The 18,248-nt window shown below is 41.7% G+C and overlaps 1 protein-coding gene across 1 annotated transcript in view; it reads right to left on the reverse strand.

Moving 5' to 3' along the window:
* The window catches only part of myripb (myosin VIIA and Rab interacting protein b), a 348,507-nt gene that overhangs the window by 23,292 nt on the left and 306,967 nt on the right, over window positions 1-18,248 (reverse strand). The window contains exons 8-12 of the mRNA XM_084399265.1: window positions 17,050-17,235; window positions 16,027-16,216; window positions 14,361-15,007; window positions 10,792-11,877; window positions 1,715-1,777 (exon numbers count right to left, since the gene is read on the reverse strand). Coding sequence (XP_084255391.1) covers window positions 1,715-1,777; window positions 10,792-11,877; window positions 14,361-15,007; window positions 16,027-16,216; window positions 17,050-17,235 — 2,172 coding nt within the window. The remainder of the gene's footprint in view (window positions 1-1,714; window positions 1,778-10,791; window positions 11,878-14,360; window positions 15,008-16,026; window positions 16,217-17,049; window positions 17,236-18,248) is intronic.

The raw sequence follows: 18,248 nt of genomic DNA on the forward strand, positions 1-18,248 counted from the left end.
GTGGTCTCTGCAGGACAAGACTCTGGAAGGGTGGTCTCGGCGGGACGAGACTCTGGAAGGGTATCCATGACGGGACGAGGCTCAGGTACGGCGGCTATCTTAGGACGCTGCCCAGGGGCTGGAGCCATCACTGGGGTGATGGTGATGTGGAGACCTCTCTCAATCAGGACTCTGATGAGGTGGTCAGTCAGGTCATGGCCAGCCAAGTCCATTTTTGAAGGTCCGGTATTCTGTAATGCTGATATCCACAGGAGATGAAGATGAATCCAAGGTTTATTAAACAAGTACTAACAAAAGAGCCAACAATGCAAGACAGTGTGCTACGCACAAACAATACCGGACCCCGAAGTTTGGATGTTGATGTTGATGTTGATGTTGATGTTGATGTTGATGTTGATGTTGATGTTGATGTTGATGTTGATGTTGATGTTGATGTTGAACAGCAGTTGGCATCCAACATTAATGGTGAACCCCAAAGTGAACACAAGGAGGAACTTAAATACACTGTGATGATGACATGCAGGTGCAGGTGATCAGGTGATGGCTGATTGAATGCAGGTGGGAATCATTTGGAATGCTGGGAAATGTAGTGCCGTTGAGGTCTGTGACAAATATCAAGCGTAGCGTCAGTTCTGGCAGGTCACGTTAGTCAAGATCGCATCAACTGACTCTCAGCTGATCCACGTCTACCTATAGGAATACAACGCCTATCACTGTATTCATATATAAGCTCCTTCAGTATTATCAGCAGCTATCGCGTTTCTCAGGAGCTAATTACCCTCCTCCATCCCCAGCTCCTCCTCTCGTCAGTCAGGATTTGGCATTCTGATTCCCTTGAATCAGAAAAATTCTCGAATTTTGTTGTACTTCTTCAAAATCTTGAATTAATGATATCTGCAATACATTCATGTTGGTTCTGTTCTGTTTACCCTAAGGGGGGTTATTGCTGCTCTCCCTGCTCTTATCCATGCTAGGCTGGATGGATGCGCAGGGAGTTCTTGCCCAGAACAGAACCATACCGCCAAATAATAAATATTATACACTACCATTCAAAAGATTAGGGTAAAAAGTATATTCAAGAAATAAATACCTTTATTCAGCAATGATTTAAATTGATCAAAAGTGACAGTTAAAGACATCTGATAATGTTGCAAAATATTTGTATTTCTAATAAATGCTGTTCATTTGAACTTTCTATTCCTCAAAGAATCCCAAAAAAAAAAAAAAAAAATTTGTATTTGTATTTTTTTTTTTTTATAATAATACAAATGTCACAATATTGCTGTCTTTTTTTTATCAAATAAATACATAAATGCAGCCTTGGTGAGCCTAAGAGACTTCATTCAAAAACATTTAAAATAACCTTACCAGCCCCTAATGTTTGAACAGTGTACGCTAATAAAAAGATGTTCGATTTTTTTGGTCCTAGTTTTGGACCATGAATAGTGCCAATAAACATTTTCAACAGACTGAAGAGGACCGAGCAGCTCAGAACCAGAGTGAAGGGCTATTGTTATTGTCATGTGCTGTTCTCAGTATCACCACCAGTACTAGATAAAAGAGAAGTCTAAAGATTTCCCCCACTGTGTATCTGGCTTTAACATACTCTGTAGTGTCATAAGCAGGTTCTGAGACAGGGAATAATGGACTACACAATTGATTCAGGAGGAATCTCTACAGCTCTACTGCATCTTCTCGTTATGATGTATCTCACCTGCTGTATGAGAGAGGAGAGTAACTGAAGCCTCTGCTGTAGGGCACGATCACTCAGACCCTCCTGAACCAACAAGAAAGGGTGGAGAAAGAGAGACACAGAGACACACAGAGAGAGAGAGAGAGAGAGAGAGAGAGAGAGAGAGAGAGAGAGAGAGAGAGAGAGAGAGAGAGAGAGAGAGAGAGAGAGAGAGAGAGAGAGATGGGACAGAGAAAGACAAATGAGAAAAAAGATAGAGACAGAAATTAATGGGAATGGAAAGAAAAATAAAAGAGGTGAAAGACACAAGACAGTAAAAAAGGGATAGTTCACTCCAAAATGCTAATTATGTCATCATTTACTGTCTTCTGTACCTGTATGACTTTCTTTCTTTTTTGCAAAATACATTAAGAAGCCCTGAGGATTGTACTGGTTCTGTGCTTTCAAAAGCATGCAAATGCACTATAAAAAAGTTATTAACGTTGTCAATGTGACTCCTGCGCTATTCAAAGTCATATAGGCTAATCGTCCCCTTTGGTAAGCTGTATCATACAATCAGTGAGTTAAATCAGTGAGAAGCACGTGTTTACACACGCCAGTCCGCGATTGGTTGAGCATTATTACGTATAGCGACGTAACATAGTGCGTCACCGAAACCATAAATAGATGCCATACCAGCATGTCGCCAGCTTCTTTGTCTTCAGAAGCCGCATGTATGAATGCATGTTTTCTCCTCTGTGTGTGTGTTTGACAAAGATGGGAGTTAGATTCCACTATGTCAGAAAATAAGTACGATACAATACGGGTGATGACTTACACAACATTGTGTGAACTGCATGGGTGAGGAGCATGTGAGGTCAGTCCTTGAAGGGGCCAACTGCGCTCATTACGACAAGTTTAATCTCCGCATGCTCCAATTCCACATGGCTCTATTCGATGAGAGCGAAGCATCCTGTGGCTTGGGTCCCGCGGCCGGTTATGGGGCTCGCAGGTAGAGTTGGTGGACGAGGAGAGCGAGACGGGCAATCAACCCTTTCTCTCATCCTCTCCAACGACTTTGAGGACCCCATTCTGTATCGTGAAGCTCGCTCTGTGATTTTTTCAGACCAAAATGAGAAACTCAAGCTGTCTGTGTCTGATTCTGAGAAGTTGGATGCAGACAGACAGGTGGGTGCATCAAAAGAGCAGGCCTCTCAGTCAGTCGTGCTCAAGGAGCTGTTCAGGGTAAAACCTGCTTTACCCATCAAGCCATGTAGGGCTACTTCGGCCCTTGTGGGTGAGGGTTACACAGCAGCAGGTCAGGCTGGTGTGTCCCTGCACACCATGGTGGTCTTGCAGGCCTACAAGACTGACCTGCTTAAAGAATTGGATTATGGCGAGGGATCAGCCCTGGAGGCAGTTAAAGAGGCCACAGATCTAGGCCCGTGTTCCATGACTGGAAAGCGCACACAGGCTCAGTCGTCCAGGGGGAGACAGGATCTCAGATCTGTTATCACCTCCAAGATGGCAAAAAAAGTCTTGACGCTCATGGGCCCTGGCCCCTGAAGGTGTCCCGAGAGAGGTCCGTGCACACCAAGACATCATGTGCCCGACCTTTCTTTGTGTCCTCGGCAGGTGTTTCCACCTACCCCGCCACTACAGAGAAGGACTCAGGGTTTACTATGCTCAAAGAAGGACTTTACTATGCTCAAAAAAAGACTCGGGGCTGCATCCAATTTTAGATCTAAGGTGCCTGAACCATAGTCTTTGGACATACAGGTTCAAGATACTCACCCTAAAGTTAATTGTGTCGCAAATCCAGTTTGAGGAGACACACAGTGGTAGTCTCCAACATAAATCACCAGGGTGATCTGCATTCACGCATCCTTTTCAGGCAGGCTCAGCAGATCTTGCTCTGGGCAGAGGAGAAATTCAAGTATGGTTCTTGGACCTGATATATCTCCTAGACAACATTCCATGAGAGATTCCAGTTCAGAGAGATCTTCTGTCTTAAGTGCAGAGGACGATCTACCACCCAAAGCTGGAGATCTGGAAACCTTGGGTTTGGCCCCTGAGAAGTATCAGCTCATAGAATCTGGTCTCTAATCTGAGATTGTTGAGACAATTCTAAATTCTAGAGCACCTTCTACTAGGAAGCTGTATGACCTGAAATGACAACTATTCGTATCACGGAGATTGCTTGTCAGTGGGGCTGACTCGTCAACACTAAAGTTTTATGTGGCCTCAATCTTAGCTAGCTACATACCTTTAGATGGGGTTCTGTTGGGAGACATCATCTGGTGTCTCGGTTCTTGCACGGTGCCAGACGACCAAGGCCTATCTGCCGGTCGTGAGTTCCTGGGACATAGCATTTGTCCTGGGAGTATTAGCAGAAGCACCATTTGAGCCATTGGAGTCAGTTTCTGAGAAAATGCTGATTCTTAAAGTGGCACACTTGTTAGCACAACACTCAAAAGAGTTAGAGATTTGCAGGCCATAACAGCTGCCTTTTCCTGCCTAGACCTCGTCCAGCTGGTGTCAAAGCTATACTTCACCCCAGACCGGACTATACTCCAAATGTTCTTTTAATGGCTGGCCAGTCTGTGGTCTTGAAGGCTTTATTTCCTTTCTTTCCTGAGATGCAAGAGGAAGACAGTCCACCCAGCTTCTGGTCTGCTTCACAATCTCCCTTTCCTAAGAGGTGCACTGAATGGCTTCACATCTAGGAGTTAGGGCCCACTCCACGAGGAGTGTTGCGTCTTCTAAAGCTCTTGCTAGGGGTACATCCTTGCAAGATATTTGTGTTGCGGCTGGATAATCCTTTCTGCACACATTCGTCAGGTTTTATAGTCTGGATGCAGTTTCAACCCCAGGGTCACAAGTCCTTCAGGGTTGATCCAGTCTGAGCCTGCACTGTCTGTGCAGAAACACAGCCTTGTGGGCAGTCTCGTGGCGTGGCGATGTTGGCATTAAAGTTCCCATAGCATCAAGCCATGATGCAACACTCGAAAGGGAACGTCTAATGCTACGTATTTTCCCACTATAAAGAGCCTTTTGTGAAATAGAAAGGTTCTTTAGATATTAAAAGTTATACGTGCAACCACAGATGCCAATAAAGAACCTTTATTTTTAAGAGTGTGGAAAAGAGCATGGAAAATGTATTTGTGTATGTATGGTGTGTGTGTTCTGCATAACAAAGAAAGTCATACTGGTTTGGAACAACATGAGGGTGAGTAAATTATGAAATAATTGTCATTTTTGTTTTAACTATTCCTTTAACATAATGGACAAGAAGTAGGCTGAAAATGAAAGGACAGGACCAGATGCAAGGCGAAGAGGATCCATTGAGGAAGACAATACCTTCCTTATGGTGTGCATTACCCTCACATCATCTAGAGAGTTTCTATATTAATTTTGCAGGCTGCTTCATGCATCACACAATGCCTCATGCACGATACAAGTCTGAAGTAGCAACACAGAATTGGGCTTTCATCAGACATGCTTTTCATTATGCGCTTGATTATGGCTTCTCATCACCAATAAGAGTTTGATCAGTAACGTACATTTTAGGGTTTGAGAGAGAGCTGCAAGGCTCTAGAGGAGCAAGCATCTTCTGAAGGAGCTCTGTCTCTTACAAGGCACCTCGTAATTTACACAAGAATGACATCAACATCCTTTCATGTTCCTGGAACCACATCCAACCAATCACTACGTTCAACCTCAGGTTTTAGGTGTAGGGCTATGATTGGTTGACAGGAATGTTGATTTAGTATCAACAAAGAATGTTGATCCATAAACTCATCCCTTGTTTTGAAATCACTTAACATCTTGGTGCTTTTTCTTTATCAGACTGGATAAAGGAAAGTTGGGTGCATAAAATTACTTTATATTGACCCATTCACAGTAAAAAAACTGTAATTTGGAACTCAATTTCAAACCAAAGTGCTCTTACAAAAGTACTGTGCCTGTACCACAATACACCAAATAAAAGTATATATATATATATATATATATACACACACAGTATATACACAGTATATATATAGTATATATACATATATATATATATACTCAGCATAAATTAGCACAAAATATTTTTTTTCTGTTCCATAATGATCACTGTTACAAATCAAAATCAAAATATATTAAACATACACTTAAAAACAGAGAAAAATGTCATAAACATTTGTAAAATAAGTACTGTTCTGACCCTTCTTGGTTTTAAGTGTACAATTTCACAACAAATGTTTTACCTCTATTCTGTTTAACTCAGTGGCGGAGCCAGAGGGGTGTCCGGGGTGGCACTGGACACCCCTGATATCCGATTGGCCACCCTGGGTGCCACCTCAAAATTTTATTCGCTACTGGCAGTTGTTGCTGCTGATTTTTTTTTTTTTTTACGTTCGCCGGCAGCGTGCGTAGTTTTCAAACGGACAAAATATTTCGTATTCAGAGGACGAGAGAATATGGTTGCAACTCCTTAACTCCTGGATGATGAATGCCTCCTTGAATGCCCTGATGTTTGATAGGGAGTGTTGCTCAACTAGTCTCAATAGTTCCCAATAGTATTAAGGTCGTGCGAAATACTTGTCAACTGAATTTTTTTTTTTTTTTTACCATGGGTGAATGTATAGATTCATTGTCATGTTGAAAAAGTGCTTAATAACAGAGAATAAGGAGAAGGTAGCATCTTGTATTCTATGATTTTTCGTGACACACCATCACACAAAGGTGTGTACATTCATGTCACCATTGATTAAGCACAACTTTCCCACTTCAATGTGGGGACCAGGCACTTCTCTCTGTACTCTTCCCACTTGCCACTTGCAATGGCATAGATTTTATGTGATGTTAGATCCAAAATGATTGATTTGGTCTAATGAGACCAGAGTATGGATTACCAGAAGTTATCCTGTTCTTTTCTTAGCAAAAAAATAAATAAAATTTAATTAATCACAAAATGAATGCTTAAAAGTGAATGCCTGATTGTTTCAGTCCATTCTTTTGGGGTTTGTGTTACTTTTACTATATTTTCACACTTAAAACATTGCATTGGGGACGCTTTTTTTAACCATTGTCCTATTTTGTGTAACAAAGTCTTCTGACAATTCTCTCCCAAGTGGTTCCATTGTCAAACATTAAGTCTGAGAATGATTCAGTGGGCTATATCACACTTAATTGTCAAGAAATTATTTAAATGTTTTGGTTCAGCTGTTGATCAGCAATGTCCTTTAACTTGCACCAGAAATATTGTATTTGTTTTATTTTGTAACATTCATGAGGTTGTACTAATTTTTGCAACAGCATTTAATCAGTTTGAAAAGAAAATCATAGTAATACTAATATTAAATCAAACAGTGTATGTAGTATTTTGTGTGTGTGTGTATATATATATATATATATATATATATATATATACACACACACACACACACACACAATACACTGTTTGCTATTATTTTTTTAATATTAGTATATTCCTACAATAATAAAATATACTCATACTACGCCTTTATAGGCTAATAATAGTAATACAACTGTACTTAACTGAACATTGCACTACAACTACATCTCACTTTATATAACACAATCCATACTCTTTATCCTGTTTTACTACTTTTCTTTTACTGCTTTAACATTTCAATTTCATGAGCCATGGCATATCTTACAATTGTCTGTCTCGTAGTATATCTGTCAGGTTTGCAGAAACGAAGCAGACAAGATGGTAAGTTTGAAGTTTTAATAGCAGAATGGATCGGACAGCGTGAAAGGTGTGTAAACAGAAAGTAGATATAAACTCTTGCAGATGCAGATGAAGATACTCTGAAGACAGACTGAAGAAGATCGGGATCGACGGTAAGTATGCAGGTAGGTGATGTAGAGAGTCTGTGTCATGTATCGACGAGACCAGACACGGAATGCAGGGAGAGTGCTGGATATAAAGGGTGAGACTGATGAGGGAGTACAGGTGATGCTGATGGTATTAACAGGAACACAGGTGAAGGAGGTTAAGATGATGACAAACAGCAGGTGCAGGTGATGGAGGATTCTGGGAACTGTAGTGCAGACACAGACGAGGAAGGCGGTGAATGTGACATAACTCCCCCCTCCCGCTAGGTGCAACCTGGGCCGTAGATGGCAGAACCTGGGAGGGGGGGGTGAGGATCCTGGAGTCAGTGACCGGAGGGAGAACAGGGACAGGAGACTCCAGGATGGTAATCGCTGACCGTGGTGGAGCAGGCTGAGGAGAAGACCACGGCAGTGCAGGCTGAGGAGAAGACCACGGCGGTGCAGGCTGAGGAGATGGCCAGGGCGGAGAAGACCCTTCGGGCGGCCATGGCGGAGACGACCCTTCGGGCGGCCATGGCGTTGAAGGAGACCACCCCTTGGGTGGCCCAGGAGGAGCAGGCTGCACAGGGAACCTTGGCGGGGCCTCCACGGTCCCCCCCAGAGGACTTATTGCCCCCCCCCCCCCCAAAAAATTTCTTGGGGAAGTTCACAGGATTGGAGGCAGTCTGCTTTGAAGACGGTTCGGGACAGGACGAGACCCGCGGCGAAGGCGATTCTGGACAGGACGAGACCCGTGGCGAAGGCGATTCTGGACTGGACAAGACCAGCGGCGAAGGCGGCTCTGGGCTGGACAAGACCAGCGGCGAAGGCGGCTCTGGGCTGGACAGGACCAGCGATGAAGAGGCCGTTGAGCTGGACGGGACCAGCGACGAAGAGGGCTCTGAGCTGGGCGGGACCAGCGGCGAAGAGGGCTCTGAGCTGGGCGGGACCAGCGGCGAAGAGGGCTCTGAGCTGGGCGGGACCAGCGGCGAAGAGGGCTCTGAGCTGGGCGGGACCAGCGGCGAAGAGGGCTCTGAGCTGGGCGGGACCAGCGGCGAAGAGGGCTCTGAGCTGGGCGGGACCAGCGGCGAAGAGGGCTCTGAGCTGGGCGGGACCAGCGGCGAAGAGGGCTCTGAGCTGGGCGGGACCAGCGGCGAAGAGGGCTCTGAGCTGGGCGGGACCAGCGGCGAAGAGGGCTCTGAGCTGGGCGGGACCAGCGGGGAAGAGGGCTCTGAGCTGGACGGAACCAGCGGCGAAGAGGGCTCTGAGCTGGACGGAACCAGCGGCGAAGAGGGCTCTGAGCTGGACGGAACCAGCGGCGAAGAGGGCTCTGAGCTGGACGGAACCAGCGGCGAAGAGGGCTCTGAGCTGGACGGAACCAGCGGCGAAGAGGGCTCTGAGCTCGGAGGGATAAAAGAAAACAATAGTTCTGCAGGCATGACGCTATCAGTCTCTAGCTCGGCGGGCATGACGCTCACTGTCACAGGCGCGGCGGGCATGACGCTCAGTCTCAGGGGCGGCGGGCATGACACATACTGCCTTGGGCTCGGCTGGACTGAAGTGCAGGCTCGGCTGGACTGGCGTGAAGTGCAGGCTCGGCTGGACTGGCGTGAAGTGCAGGCTCGGCTGGACTGGCGTGAAGTGCAGGCTCGGCTGGGTTAGGTGGCATTCCGGACCCGAACTGGAATGCCGGCTCGGCAGGAACCAACCGGATGATGAACGGGGCTGCGTTGAATAGGGACAACAGGTTAGCTCTGTAATCCAAAAGATTCTGCATCTTTGGTCTGGTCTTCTGTCAGGTTTGCACAAACGAAGTAGACGAGATGGTAAGTTTGAAGTTTTAATAGCAGAATGGATCGGACACAGCGTGGAAGGTGAGTAAACAGGAAGTAGATAATCGGATGAAGCTTAACTGAATGATAACCAAGTCTCTCTCTCTCTTGCAGATGTAGATGTAGATGTAGATGTAGATGTAGATGTAGATGTAGATGTAGATGTAGATGTAGATGTAGATGTAGATGTAGATGTAGATGTAGATGTAGATACTCTGAAGACAGACTGATGACAGGCTGAAGAAGATCGGGATCAACGGTAAGTATGCAGGTAGGTGATGTAGCGAGTCTGTGTGTCATGTATCAACGAGACCAGACACAGAATGCAGGGAGAGTGCTGGATATAAAGGGTGAGACTGATGAGGGAGTACAGGTGATGCTGATGATATTAACAGGAACACAGGTGAAGGAGGTTAAGATGTTGATGACAAACAGCAGGTGCAGGTGATGAAGGAGGATTCTGGGAACTGTAGTGCAGACACAGACGAGGAAGGCGGTGAATGTGACAATATCTGTATTCTATTGTTGTTATAAAAATGTTAAAGGAAGCCTTCATTATTAGAATTTTAATGGACCATCAATGATGGCCAATTAATAGTACTTAAATATGCATATATTAAATTTTTTACAGTGATTTAAAGTGAATATGCTAAAAAAAAAAAAGGCTAAAATTATGGGGTAATAAAGACAGAACAATCTATTTCCACAATGAAAAATATTTATGCTCATTTCATGTACATTACATTATATTACATTAACGGCATCTCCAAAATTAATGACTCAGAAAAATAAGCCAAATCTTTGAGATTTGAGTGAAAGTCTAACTATCAAGATTCTAAGTTATTTGAGAAAAATTTTTTTGGTACTCTACCTAAATCATAAACCACTGAAATCGTTTGAGAAATGTAAATGTATTGTGCTTTTTATCCAGAAAAACCACAGTTCTTTCATTTATTTATATCGTTTAGGGTAGTCTTGGCCAGTCCAATATGGTGGATTTGTTAACATATCGCAGCAATGGGCCAAAGTGGCCAATAAAGCATACGTATTTATATGTCTATGGATATTTTCCTCAACTGGATAAAACTTTAAGCTTGTTGCAATTCAGTATGAGCTTTATTTAGGCCTGAAACATAATACATTATGTGTTGTTGCAAAATGTGTTGCATTACATTCTTACCAGTTCAGCAAGAGACACTATAGTGAGCATTAGCATTTACTTTTTTTCTACAGTTGATTTTCTCTTTCTGTCATCTACTGTCCTGGTGGAGCAACAGTTTGAAGAGAATCATGCTGATCAAGGTAGTTAAAGTTGGTAAACTGTCAATAAGTCTACCCGAATAACTGTGCGTGAGATTTTGAAGTCCAGTTAGGCAGCTCACTACAATTTAGAACAAAGCCAGAGTGAAGTATGTAGGAGAGGAACTTTTAGTGGAACATGCTGGAACCAGTGCTTACCTCTGATGGAGACAGTGGCTCCTCCAGGCCACAGGGGACGCTGTCTGAAGATGTAGTTGAAGACCTGGTTGTCTTTGTCTCGAGTTGTTCTTGTGTTTCTGACCCTGTTTCTGATTTGCTTCTCTGTAGTGACATTCTCTTCACTTTTTCCTTCTCTGTTTCATTGTTGTCCTCCTCTAAATTGTTATTTTGCTTTATTACTCCAGCTGATGCTCCCTTAGTTTCACAGGGCACTTCCTGTTTATCTTCTTCTTTGGATTTCACACTCAATTTAGGCTCTAATTTCTCTTTTTCCATGCGTATGCTTTTCCTCTTTCTTTTTATCTCTCGCTCAACCTCTGATTGCCTCTCTTGCCCTTGTTTCAGTTGTTTCTCCATTTCCCTCTGTCTTTCCTGTTTCCTCACAACCTGCACCTCGATCTCTCGTTGTCTTTCTCTGTCCCTCTCGATTTGTTTCTCCAGCTCTCTTTGTCTTTCTCGCTCTCTTTCTACTTGTCTTTCGATTTCTTTCTGTCGCTCCCTTTCTCTTTTCAATTCTCTCTCTATATTTATCTGTCTCATTGCATCACTTGTGTCCATCTCTCTAACCGTTTGTCTTTCATTCGGCTTCTCGGTTTCCCTCGGTTTCCCTTCCTTCTTGTCTCGTTTGCTCTCACGCCTCTCCTTCGGTCTCAGTTTCTCACTTTCGTTCTCCCATAACCTGTCTTTTTGCTTGTCGCCCACTTCCCTGATTGGCTCAAAATTAGATGACATTACATCCCTCTCGCTGACTTGGCCAACCAGCTCACCGAGCTTGGATCTCAGTTCCTGTTCCAGGGTTTCATTTACAGAGGAGCCCCTGAGCAAAGGGCCCTGAAGGTTGAACCGTGGTTTGCTGGCCCCTGATTGGCTCCACGTCAGCGTGCTGGCGGCACTGGAGTTGTGAGCCACAGTGTTCTGATAGTCAGGTTCAGGGGTCATGGCGTCAGAGGTGAAAAGGTCAGGAGGGGTCACAGTGTCTGGAGTCTGGTAATTCAGAGGAACTGGGTTCTCCTGGCTCTGTTGGCGGCGTATCATCATGGCATTGAGGAGGATGGCACTGTTCTCCTGAGATGTTTTAAATAGAAGGAGAGTTGAGGAGCAGAGAGAGAGATACAAATTATGAAAGAGAAAAAATAAGAAAAGAAAATAAAGACTTCATGGCTGAGATAAATGAGTTAAAGGATGGTCACACCATTCATCCAAATAAAAGCACAACCCCTGCCCTGCAGTGCCACCTACTGGAGTCAAATCAAACCACATTCAAGTTCACAACATTTCCAAAAAAAGATTGCTGATTTTCTTCATTTTTGCTTTTAATAATTTTTTTACTTTCTGTCTCTGCAACTCTTGCTAAAATTGTCACTGTCATTAGTATCTAAAAGGATGACAAATAATAAGTAACATACCTTAACCTTTCAGTCATATACTACATTTTTTTTGTTTTGTTTTCAGAGAATAACTGGATTTTAAATGTATGCAAATACTTATATCTGTCTTGTTTTAGGAACGATTAAATATGTTCTCTGAAAAAGAGAAAACAATTATTAACCAATTAATCAAATAAAAATTGCAATATAGCCTTTCCCCCCAAAAATTAAATAATTATATATATATATATAAATATATACACACATACATATACTGTATATATATATTAATAATATGTAATTAATAATATAAAATTATAATTTATATATATATTATATGTGAATGCTCCAAATAACTTCCTCAGTAGGAGATATTTGATGTCGTAAAAGCAAAATGCGTCACTTTTTTATTACATTTTTATGAACATAGGGGAAAATCTCCAGAAGATAGTGAGATGAGTATTAAACGTTTTTCACTACAAGGAAAGGACAATAATTTAACAGTAATGCCTTAAAAAAAAAAAAGTACCACTATATTCTAATATTTGAGGTGATCATATATTAATATGATAACATTAATATATTATTGTATATTATTATGACCGCCGCTAGCGTAGCTAGCGAAAGGTCATATAGGGATTGTCAAAGTTTTTTTTTTTTTTTTTTTTTGTCAATCTACTGAATTTTCCGTCAACGATACCAGGGACACCGAAACACCGGGGAACATGAAATTTGGTGAGCATGTAGCCCCACTAGACTTTTACGGAAAAATTTCGTTTGGTCCCCGGGGGCCACTCCCCCCCCGCGCTGGGCCCCCCCAAACCCCAAAAATTCAGTTTTTCCTAAATAACTACCTGAACCGTGGCACCGAGGATGAAGAAATTTGCAAAGTATGTTGGTCTTAAGGGCCCACATCAACCTAGCCCATAATCGATTGTCAAAGTTTTTTAGGTTTTTTTTCCCGTCAATCTACTGAATTTTCCGTCAACGATACCAGGAACACCGAAACACGGGGGAACATGAAATTTGGTGGGCATGTAGCCCCACTAGACTTTTACGGAAAAATTTCGTTTGGTCCCCGGGGGCCACTCCCCCCCCGCGCTGGGCCCCCCCAAACCCCAAAAATGCAGTTTTTCCTAAATAACTACTTGAACCGTGGCACCGAGGATGAAGAAATTTTTATGGTATGTTGGTCTTAAGGGCCCACATCAACCTAGCCCATAATCACTCATTTGTGATTTGCGCCCCTCCCATAAAAAATGAAAATGCAATATTATTCTGCTTTAATCGCCCCTATCTTCAGTGGAGATGTTCAGAACTGCACCATATTTCATGTGTATGATTAACTTGACATCCTCTGGGGGTATGCTAAGTTTCGTAGAATTTCATCCATGGGGGGGTATAAAATAAATTCATTTATGTGCACATTTAGTGACTGTACACTCATCGGCCTGTAGATGGTGGTGTTGAGCGAAGGGTTGCTGGTTTAGGATGATACTGTCACACACACACATGCAGGAATACAAACAAACAAACGCAAGCATGCACACACACTGACATCCACACACACAGACACACACCCATACACACACATACAAATCCACATGCACAGACACACACACACAAACACACATGCGCACACACAAACACACACACACAGACAGACATGCACATACTACTACTTTTTTTAGGTATATACATAAACACGCAATACAGCCAAATTGCTCCACGTCAAAGCCAGTGCAGGCCTGAGCGGCGGTCATATTTTGTACCGCCATGCGGTACATCTAGTTAATATAATATTAATAAGTTGATAAGAATCAAGGCTACAATGATATCCTATAAATTACAATGATATCCTAATCAATTGAGTGGGGTTAAAAAACAGACTGTAAGATACAAGTCCACTTTCATGGCTAGGGTGTCACTTGACTCACTTACTGGTGAAAAGTTGATTAAATTGATTGGTATCAATTGCTAGTTAGTTTCTGCACACCTAGCTGAAAACAATCTGTGTATTTTTATGCTAATTTGTGCTTTCAGGCTTGATATCTAAACAGCAGCAAGACGTTAAATCTTTATCATACTATAGTTGAAAACACACCACTATATGTGGCAAAATAGTCTCGTTATGATTTTTAGCAATCTAATAATAAACCAGAAGGCTGTTCTTTCTCTTACCACTGTGGCAGAGCTGTACAGTTCATCATGTGCTCGGCTGTGCTCTGATGTCTCGCGTTTGCTCTTTCTTCGCCTCCTTGACCTTTTGATCTGCTCGCTCTGCTCCTCCCCATCACTACTGTCCCCTCCCACACGGGGGTTAAAGTTCACATCAAGAACTTCTGGCCTCAGTAGAGGTGAAGCTACACTGCTCGTGGGATGTCTGTAGGGAGGATATGGGTGTGTTTCAGGCAGCCCTTTTTTCCTCTGGGACGTACTGTGGCCTGCTCTGCTCACTCGAGTGGACGGGGCAGGAGATGTCTCCGAGTCTGAGTTTAGGGTCTCAGTGTTGGTGTACTGACCCGAGGAGGGTGAGGTGATGGGTGGGTGTTGGGTGTACGTCCATTCCGGGTCATGTTGAGAGTCAGTGTAATAGGTTTCGTCAGAGAGACGTCTGCGAAACTGTAACAGGGCTGCCCCCCAGCCTCCCTGGTCCTCGGGGTCTGAATCAGAGCCCATTCCGTCATACGCGGACACAACGCCTGATTCTTTCTCCAGCACACTGAAAACAAGGCTCTTGCGCTTGGTCAGCAGACTGGGCCGGGAATGCTGGAAGCTCTGCAGGGCGATCCAGTTACCATCAGGGGACTGCAGGACTGAAGATGCACCTGTGGAGAGAGACACAAACACCTGGACAGACAGATATAGAGGATATGTGTGTGTGTGTGCACCACATACACAAACAGAAAATGAGATAACGTCAAAATAATAAAAAGGTGGTAATTTTCTTGTGTAATTTTTTTCAATACCAACCAGATGTGAAATTATTTTTGCGACACAAAATTAAACACTTCGCCTTTGTATGTCTATTTTGCACCCAGTAAAATGCATCAAACTTTTAAAGAGCCTTAAAAGGATTGTTCACCCCAAAATCTCTACTTTACTAAACCTCAAATTCTGAATGACTTTCTTTCTTCTGTGGGATACAAAAGACATTTTGCAAAATGTATTTTTTGTCCATACAATGAAAGTCATTGGGGTCCAATATTGGTGTTTTGGGACCCCAATGACTTTCACTGTATGGACAAAAACATTTGAAAACTTCTTCAAAACATCTTTGTGTTCCAAAGAATAAAGAAAGCCAGAATTGGAACAGCATGAGTTATGTTGACAGAATTACCTTTTTTTGTATGAACTATGCACTCTCAGAAAAAAAGCTACAAAAGCTGTCACTGGGACGATACCCGTTCAAAAGGTACTAATATGTACACTTTTGGTACACTGTAAAAAAAAAATACATCCCCAAGTCAAAATTTTCTAGTGACTGGTCACATCTAAATTTTTCAATTAGTCTGACGTATTATTTCTCATTGAGCCAATGTTAACAGACTATTGCAACAAGAATTGCACAAATTTAGATGTGACCAGTCACTAGAAAATTTTGACTTGGAGAGGTTAATTTTTTTTTACAGTGTACCAATATGTTCATTTTAGGTCCTAATCTGCACTCTTTAGGTACAAATATGTACCTTTTGGAATGGTACTGCCCCAGTGACAGCTTTTGTAGTTTTGTAGTGTACCTTTAAATCTTGCAATGAATCAACAATTCAATTGTGTAGATGTCTGAAGTTTTGTTCTGGTGCACTAGACCAACGATGAACAGCGTGTGTTTTGTATATATTCTTACTAGTGTTGTCCAGGCGGTCAACACTCTTCCAACTAGGAAGTGATGATGCTCTGGACTCCCTCCTGAGTGAAGAGTAGTTCTGGATGTCTATCTCTACCTCTGTACTCTTCGGGACCCCTGGGGCAATTCCCACCTCAGGGTCCTTCTCTGGAGAATCGTCACTTGTCAAAGAGAACGCTGATCTTGACTTCTAAACACACCCATCAACCCACATGCACAACAATTGTCATTTTAAATTATGGAAAATGCAAGTGTGAACAAATATATCATTATATATATCGTACTTCTTTTTTTTTTAAGAAATCAATCATTTTTTCAGCAAGGATGCATTAAATAGATCAAAAGTATAACAATACAAAGACATTTAGAATGTTACAAAATATTTCTATATATCTATATTTATTGCAAGATATAAAAATTGTAAAATATATGATATACATCTGCCAATTAAATTGTTCCTTTCATCTAGAAACCCTTCAGTCAAATATCTATGTGTATTGTAAGCAGTTAATTAGTTTACTGTGGTATACATACTGAGTTACACACAGATAGTAATAACCTTTATAAGAATGGTAATAATTGTTATGTTATAATGTACAAATGTCTGACAGTTTTCTGCACAAAGTGAAACTGTTTTGCCTTTATGCACAATTTGAATTTGGTTATATGTATTTGGTTTGGAAAAGTTTAAGAGGTTCACCAGTTGGGGGTGCTAGAGACTTGCATTATAGCTTATTGGCTTACTGCTATTGCCTATTAGAAATGTCTCTACTACAGCAATACTGAATAACACTAAAACACTATTACTGATGAATAAGCATTTTTAAGGGATTTTTCAGCTTTTTTTGCATTGCTTTTCCTAGATTCCAACATTCCATCATTATTTTTAAACCGTGTTGTTTTTGCAAGCTGCAGTGTATGTGTATGTGTTACAGATGAGGTCAGGAATATTTAATAAGCACAGTAAAACACATAAATACTGTATGATAGTTGCTAGTAAAGGTAACTTTAACATGCTCTTACCAACAGCGGATAGGAGCTGGTGATGTCGGCCTGGGCTACTGCGCCGTGATGAGAGGTGGTGTGTGAATGCTGTGTGGCGTGTGTGTGTTGTGTTGAGGTAGGGAAAGGTTGTTCACTACTCTGATTCTGAGGCCAAACAAACTCATACTCAGCCTGAATCTCAGACCGTTTCCCCCTCTGAATGATCTACAGAGAGAGAGACATGGAAAAAGAGGAAAAGTTGCATACCAATTTGCATCTGTACAATACACAAATAAGGTTTGTACTATATGGTATAGTGTGCAAGATTATGATTAGTGCATCTCAGACTGTACCGTTTTTGCAGTGAAATCAGTATGTCAAATCAGGTCTATGGATGGATTTTCAAAGTAATTGGGCTGCTTTATGAACTCAAATGTGAATGAAGTTATGGATTATACGTAATAAATGTAGTTTTTTACTAAGTTAGATACTATATTAGGTAGTTACAAAGCTTTACACTTTAGAATACTAATCCAAATTATTATTAGTCCCTTTAGAAGGATGTAGTGACACTTGAGTCATTACTCACTAGCACCGTTACCGTTACCTTATATTATAAATTATGCATTATTCATGTTAATTATTGACCTGTATATAGTAGTTCTTAGTAGTTCTCTGGAAGGTATGAAAAAAATAGTAGTTACTTACTGATTAGCTAATAGTGAACTACCACATTCAACTGCGCGCTATTACTTACAAATTGTTAATCAGAGTTTCTTTTTAGTTAATAGTAGTTACTAGAATGTTAATAGTGCGTTACTCATTTGGTCCTGTGTAGTTATTCATTAATGACGGAACAGTATTCTAAAGTGTTACTGAAGTTATATTTTACTAACAGGAAATTACATCTAGTTTTACAATTTTACATTATTTTCATGACAATTGAGAACATTTCCCCCAATTCTCATTACCATAATGACAAATCTCATTCTTATGATATAAATTAATGATATATTATTTAAACTGTAATTCATGGTAGTGTTGTGCTGCCTATGTAAATAAATAAATACAAGTAATTGTAGTACATTAACATTTTACTAATCAAAGTGATTTAATAAAACGATCTATATCTATTTTCTTAATTTCTTATTTTGTAATAATTCTTAATAAATAATGTTTACATACAGTAAATCATTCAAAATGTTGGGGTTCATAAGATTTTAATAATGTTTTGAAGA

The sequence above is a fragment of the Rutilus rutilus genome (genome assembly GCF_951802725.1).
Source record: "Rutilus rutilus genome assembly, chromosome: 24".
Lineage (NCBI taxonomy): Eukaryota > Metazoa > Chordata > Actinopteri > Cypriniformes > Leuciscidae > Rutilus > Rutilus rutilus.